Here is a 7,431-nt window from a genome sequence, read left to right as displayed (position 1 = left end):
CACGAGACTTTGGATTACCTAGATTTGAATAATATGTGTGTAACCACAGTTTGTATTTGCCCATGATCATTTACCGTATAATTGTGATTTGTTCAACCACATGCAATCTATAATTAACCACTCAGACCCTATATACTTTGTTGACTGGGGTCCCCCAAGGGTCTGTACTTGGCCCTCTCTTTTTCCCCCTACACCAATCAATCAATGCCGAAAATGTCACAACGCATTGCATTGCACTGTGTTGAGAGCTTGTAGATCATCTATTTCTGCGGAATATTCAGCTATTATTATGATGTGCAAGGAATAGGGACACTAGGGTTCATGTGGTTAAATCACGGTATGGGTATATATATATACAGTACAATATTGTCCTCTCAGAACATGTCTGGCATTCCCTTATGTACACTAACTACCTGAAAAGTAGCTCTGCGCTCATACCATAGCATAGAGTTATAAAAGAACGTACAGTTTGATGTCATCCAATTTTTACAGGGGAGGATTCTGAGAAACAGCACACCCTTCCAGTCACATGCAACAAGTTTCAGGATGACTAAAGAAACTTTCAGAGCTCAGCACGCCCCCTAGTGTTAAATAGACAGGATCGGTTAAGCATGGTGACAGCTCATGGTAGTAAAATGGTTCCAACTGTTGCCTGGGTGACCAGGGCTTATAGTGGAAATCTTTTTTCCTCTCTCTCTTTGCTGTAATATCATGCAGGCTCACCGGTCATTTACAGTGCATCCCTGCAGCAGGCTCTTGGTAGTCTTAAGTAGACTACTGTAGTTGGATAGAAAGTCGGTTACGTGAATGTACAGCACATTAAATATGAGTACAGCCCAGAAACTGACACAGACAATCCAATAGTGCAAGAAAGATTTTTTTCTTTTCTATGTATCAGGGTCAGGGAAATAAAAGCCACTTTTATTCTAATTAACTTTTTCTCATCATTTAAATATAAGCTTAAAGATTAGCCCACGTTGTTTTGGTGATGGAGACAATAAACAGATTGCATTATATAGAAGATTAAGGTACCATAGGTTAAGCTTAATATGTAGCCTACGCTAGGTGAATCTTGTTAATTGTTTCATCTCCCTAATGGCTAAAATGTGCAGTATATCATTGATTTTATTATTAGAACTATTATATTTCAAAGGAATCTCCAGGATGATGGCCTATGAATAAAAAGGTTATTTTGTCTACATTAATGTAGTTGCAGTTATACCGAAGTTCCCCCAGTGTTCAACTCACTGAGAGTGTACAAATATAACGTAATTTACTCAATCTACACTATACAAAATGATACATTGACCCTGAGGATTTCACTGTGTACATGTAGTTCATCAGTACAAATGATTCCACTCGGGTCTTTTCTGCCTGTGTTCTTATTGTAAGAAACAACGTCCATTACACCATCTGCTGTTATGCACATGATAAATATACTGAACCTTATACAGAGTTCCTGCCTCACAGTTCGGAGACTTCATACTTAATAGAGAAACATGAGCATATGACCCCTGTATTCTATTAATAGTTTGGAATGGATTTTCAAATTATATTATGTCACTTTTAAAGCACAACTTGGATGGGTCCAAGAATAAAATATAGCTATTTTACCCATTAAGACCTGAGGCCGATTCTACAAAACGCCTTCTAAATCAGTAGTTCTCACACTTTCAAGATGTTTCCAAAAAAAAATAAAAAATAGAAGATGTACAAGCTCTCAGCGCGGCACAAAGTGATGCGATGTGAGCTTGCATATCTGCTATTTTGTAATAGCCAACGCCAAAAATGGAAAATTACACCTGCTTTTCTGGTTTTAATGGGTTAAACTAGGGGTGGGTAACCTTTTCGGGCACATGATCACTTTTGCAAGGCTGGTGCGATCACCCAGTGTCAGACAGTGAAAACTACCATTCCTTGTACGTCTTGTTATATTATATTTGCTCATTCTGTATCAACTGTCACAAAAGCTTTTATGTGCGTCCACAGTGTGATGATTGATTTACTTTGTTGACGTTTCCGTGTGTGTGCGTGCGTGCGTGTGTGCATGTGTGTGTGTGTGTGTGTGTGTGTGTGTGTGTGTGTGTGTGTGTGTGTCCATGGCATTTGGCACTGGGGTACTTTGTTTTGCTTTAATTTGTTCTGTAAAAGCACTTGTAAAAGCACTTTGTAAAAGCACTTTGTCTTTGAAAAGTGTTATAAATAAATAAAGACTTAAATGTTTTTATTTAAACAAACAAACAATAGTTTGTTTATTTAAATATTATATATTTATTATTATTATATTATATATAATAATAATTATATATTATATATATATTATTATATATTTATTATTATTATAGTTTTATTAAAACAAGTAAAATGAATAAATACAGAAATTGGGCCCAGGGGTCTTAATTCAGAGGATTTGTATGAGGATTTGTACAGCTAGTAAGCAAGTGAACGATAGGCAAACTAAGTTTCTACTAAGCCCTTTCCCCAGTCACATTTTCCCTGCTGGTCAGGGGAGTCATATAACAGTTAACTTTATATGAAAGTGTATGATTGATTGATAATTATCCCTTCTGTCTTCTTCCCTTGCAGCCCCAGAGCAGCCTGGTGTCAAGGGGAGGATGAGTCCTGCCGACAGCGAAACGCCCGCTGAACGGGAGGGCGACCAGTCTTCATCAAGTCAGTGAACCCATTATGCAGTCTGTTTCTAACACCCTGAATGTCATACATATTACAGTGGGGGGAAGAAAGGTGGCAGAAAATGCACTGGTTACCAATGACACATATTTATTACAAAATGTATTACACCCACATTCATTAGCAACTGTTTTTCTTTTATAATGTTGAGTAATTGCTGGCTGTTCCTTAATGGTTCCATACTGTAGATAGATTTAATGGATATGTTACTTTAATAAAAATGAGTAATTGCTTGCTATGTCTTCCAGATTGGTTGGTGATCATTGGTGTGATAGTGGCCGTGGGTGCCGTTCTACTCGTGTGCGCAGTCGTCGCCAAACGAAGAAGGTAATCTGTCACTGTAATCAGCTGCAGTAGTTTGGTTTGGACAGCATTCATTCAACAGCAGGACCTGACACCTGTCTTTCAATATGGCATTTGCACATTTCTAAGCATGTTTGTTACTGAAAAATGTAATGATGTGGAATGGGGTGGCTCCAATGTGGATATCAGTCTTCTTGTGGCCAGCCTGTGACATCAGTAACTATGACTCTATGTTCTATGTCACCAAATTTAGGCAATGTTTCAGCCCAATCAAAGCTCTGTTGACTTCCATTATCTATCTCTATCTATCTATCAATCTATCTATCTATCTATCATAACTGTCCGACCAAACGACCTCAAACTTGCCGTGTGTGTCCCAAATGACCCGGGGGTTTGCAGTACCGAGTAAGCAATCCGATCGGATCAACGGTTTCCGAGAACCCCCCTGTCTGTCTGCGGGACGCACCGGGACGCACATAATCTCTGTGTGTTTGGGGTGGGGTGAGCACCGGCTCCCTGATTTGCCAACCTGACCCGTCAGCTTGTTTGGCTAAGCTTTTTGCGTCACGTTAGTGCCGCTAACCAATCTGGCAGCGTATTCAATGGCACAAATAGTACTATTATTACTATACTACTAAATAAAAAACAGAAAACCACGGATATCTGTATCTGTCTGTCGGCAGGTCTGCAGAGGATGCAACGAATCTAATAGAATACAATATAAGTGGTGGCGCATGCAATTCAAAAACTTGAAAACATAATCTGAAAGAAAAGTGTGGACCCTCTTGTAGACAGCTTGAGGAATTATGCAGTAAAACTTATTTTCAGGGACAGAGAGCCACAGTATGCATTCTAAAATCACGAGTGGTCATGTAATTCTGAGTAACAGTTAATTGAACTCTCAGGATTTTACGATATATGTGGTGATGGGATGGTAAACTAAACCGCTGTTTCTCAACATGGGGTCCGGGGACCACCAGGGGTCCAAATGGACCCTTACTGGTCTAACTCTGAGAGTTAAATTAACGCCGAGGATTTTACAGTGTAGATTGTGGTCCCACACATGGCAACTCTCAAAATGGGGGTCTGTGGTCTAATGCAGAAAAGTGTCAAGCCACTGCCAGCGATTCCTCATTACACATACGGGGGTCTCGGAGAATCGGGGGAAAAAATTTGTCCGGTCGCGATAATCCATTCCGTTCCGTAAAATGGATTTCTATAAATCCTTTAATACTGAACGAAACGAGCTTAATTTTGTTGATGATTTCTGGGTGTACTCTTCTTCGGTGATCCTGGGATCATTCACAGGAACAGCGGCCTCTATCGTAAACCACTGAAAACACAAAATCTCGTCATTGGCGGTGTGAGCCTTGGCTCGAGAAATCTCGTCATTGGCAGCCAAAGAGTTAAAAAGGCTGAGAAACACTGAACTAAACCATCTTTCCTGCAGCTGGTGCGGTAAGCAGCAGACCCTGATGATCACATCCAAAGACGGCAGCGAGGGCAACGGGGCGGCGTCCTCCGTGGCCAGCTCCCGCGCCCAGGAGAGAGAACAGGAGATGGTGACCCTGATGAACAAGGAGAAGATCCAGGAGAACGGAAACACAGAGGAGTTCACCGTCATCACGCTAGAAGAGTCACCGGACAAAGAACAGCTGGCATGAACGTCGGCGTAAAGGCTGGGACGGGAAACAAGGCTGGGACAGCAGGAATTGGTGGGAAACGGTGTGTGTGTGTGTGTGTGTGTGTGTGTGTGTGTGTGTGTGTGTGTGTGTGTGTGTGTGTGTGTGTGTGTGTGTGTGTGTGTGTGTGTGTGTGTGTGTGTGTGTGTGTGTGTGTGTGTGTGTGTGTGTGTGTTTGTGTGTGTGTGTGTGTGTGTGTGTGTGTGTGTGTGTGGTTGTGTGTGTGAGTGTGTGTGTGTGTGTGTGTGTGTGTGTGTGTGTGTGTAGGGGAGGGGGGGGTGCGCACACGCGCACATGTGTGTGTGTGGTGGGGGTGGGGCTAAAATATAACGAAGCTAACAAGATGATATGAAGTTGATATGAACACTTTGGTTGCCAGAAGCAAATGAACATTGAAAACACATTAACGTATGGGTGGGTGTTGTACGTAGGATCGGATGGCCTCATAAACCATTATTGTGCAGGATTCTATTGTGTATATATTCTCTTGTGCCCCGGTGGTGGCCATTTTGCTCTGATTTTATGACGTAAGAGCAAAATGGCCGCTGTGTGAATACGGTCAATGCTTCTTAACCATGAACCATGAACCCTAGCGTCCCTACTCTGTCGGCCTGAAATAGGAGGACATTGGGCGAAAATTGTCAATCTACAAGCTTGCAGCACCGATCATGTTGCGTCGTGTTGTGCGCTTGTAGATCGCCTATTTTCAGCAAAGAGATTTGGTGTAAAGGAGGGGACCAAGTATAGACCCCTGGGGGACCCTGGTCAACGAAGTATATAGGGTTTCAGTGATAAAGAGTGTGATGCATGGAGATGTGGCAGGGTGTATGGATGTCTTGTGATATTCCTTTTGTGTGTCTTATGTTTCGGTGATAAAGTGACTGGGTAAAGGGAGAGCGTTTTTGAGGTTGGGAAACAATGGTGGTCTCTAAAGGGGGTCTGTGTTCTGAGGGACAGATTCATTTGAGAATAAAATATGCTGTGGCATTATTTTCATTATAAATGATTGAAGATTGGCAGCAGATGCTCACAAATAAGTGGATTGAATGGACAAGTCTGCGGAATATTCATTGATTATCTCATTTCAAATACAGCAGGTGGAGTTTAATAGTGTGAGTAACTGGTGTCTCCATCTTTCCCCTGTGCTTTCATCTTCTGTATCGTAACCTTGTGTATATTTCAGACATTGCCTGTGGACCGGGGGTTTGTTTTCCATTTTTCCATAAAACGCTCAAGTTTTCAAGCTCTTAATTTATGCAATTTGGATTTCCATTACTTATTGGTTTCTGTATATATGGTATGTGTTTTGAAAATGCCTTAGAAGTAGCTGTCAATGTTTTGTTCTTTTGGGGGGTGAGAGGGTGTGAATTTGTATCCCCTTTTCATTAAATGGACCGTGTCATATTTGGGAATTGTTTAATCTAATGCAATACTTATGATTACCAATTATGAAAGGGTTTTGCAATAGTCAAAAGTTGCTAATGTGTGAATCAACTTGATGTATAGCAAAGGAGACTGTACATTTTGAGCACCATTATATGATGTAATTTAACATGGTATGTACAAATATAGTTCTACTGCGTAGGGAACATGAATAATGATGACATGATTTGAATGTGGGAAGCACAGAATCATAATGATTATCCTGAGGATACGTAGAATGATTGCGGCGGGGTATACACACTATTTATATACACAGTATACACTGATTAAAGAAAAATAATATGATGGGAAATATTGGGGAGTAAAAACAATCATTAACAATAAAATGACTTCTTGACAGGGTGCTCAAGTGAGAGCAACTGCTGATATAATTGGGCACATATAGCGGTGGGTATCGTGTGCATTAAACCGATCTAACAGGTCTGTTTGTAAGAGCTGCAGCTGTCTTCTCTTTGTGCTTGCTACACAGGGGGAAGTGAAACATTTCACAACTCTGCAGATTCCTTACCCAGACCTCAAGTGCCATTGGCCATATTCACACGGCAGACATTTTTGCTCTGACATCATCCGTATAATGTAGGAGAAAAATATCGGCTGTGTGAATATGGTTTATTTATCCTATGTTTTCTGATTTACAGCTAAAATGAATTCTTCTGATTCTCATCGGTGGGATAAACGTCAGTTTGTGTCATTTAAGCTCAGTTTTCTGTACAACGCAAAACTGAATACAATCATTGCCCACTGAAATTTCTTTCCTTGCTTTCGCTTTCATATGATTCATTTTGAAGAACATTAGCAAATGTACTAGAGTAGGTGAGTGTAATGATGAATTAACAATAAAATGTTAATGAAAATGATTTGTAAAGTCATGGATAAAATAAATGTATAGAAGAGATGTTGACAGAATGTGGTGTTGATTCAATGAATATATTCAGAGAAAGAGGGAAGAAAATGGAGTGAATATGATGAAAAGGGAGGTGAGTGAATGAGTGAGTGGCTGGATTGCTTGTCGAGCTAGAGGAAGTATGGTTACCATGGTATCAGGACTGTGATGCAAGACCAGTTTAACACAAGCAACCCAAAGTGAGACAGACACAACAAAAAAGGTCTCTTCTTTTGCATTAATTGAATTATATTATTGTAACTATGAGTGTTTGCATCCTAACAATAATGGATTTGGAGGTATTGTTTTCATCCAGTTTGTTTGTTTGGTCTTTGTATCCGTTCTGCATAATGTTGATGCAGATGGGATTCTGAATCCAAAGAATATGAGTCCCAATTTGAGCATAATGATCATCGATCAGAGTACAAT

The 7,431-nt window shown here is 40.5% G+C and overlaps 2 protein-coding genes across 3 annotated transcripts in view; both read left to right on the top strand.

Moving 5' to 3' along the window:
• The window catches only part of LOC308092625 (uncharacterized protein), a 21,879-nt gene extending 16,982 nt beyond the window's left edge, over nt 1–4,897 (top strand). The window contains exons 6-8 of one of the 2 annotated variants that reach the window (XM_080438636.1): nt 2,587–2,673; nt 2,940–3,018; nt 4,445–4,897. In XM_080438636.1, coding sequence (XP_080294762.1) covers nt 2,587–2,673; nt 2,940–3,018; nt 4,445–4,658 — 380 coding nt within the window. In that variant the 3' untranslated portion in view covers nt 4,659–4,897. The remainder of the gene's footprint in view (nt 1–2,586; nt 2,674–2,939; nt 3,019–4,444) is intronic. The other variant, XM_080438635.1, reaches the window with a different exon arrangement.
• pdhx (pyruvate dehydrogenase complex component X) overlaps nt 1–7,431 on the top strand; it is a 408,353-nt gene that overhangs the window by 80,376 nt on the left and 320,546 nt on the right. The gene's annotated exons all lie outside the window — the stretch shown is intronic.

This window comes from Gymnoscopelus braueri (genome assembly GCF_963280865.1).
Source record: "Gymnoscopelus braueri genome assembly, chromosome: 9".
Lineage (NCBI taxonomy): Eukaryota > Metazoa > Chordata > Actinopteri > Myctophiformes > Myctophidae > Gymnoscopelus > Gymnoscopelus braueri.
Note: the sequence above shows the minus strand (reverse complement) of the source record. Positions and strands in the feature narration are given on the sequence as shown.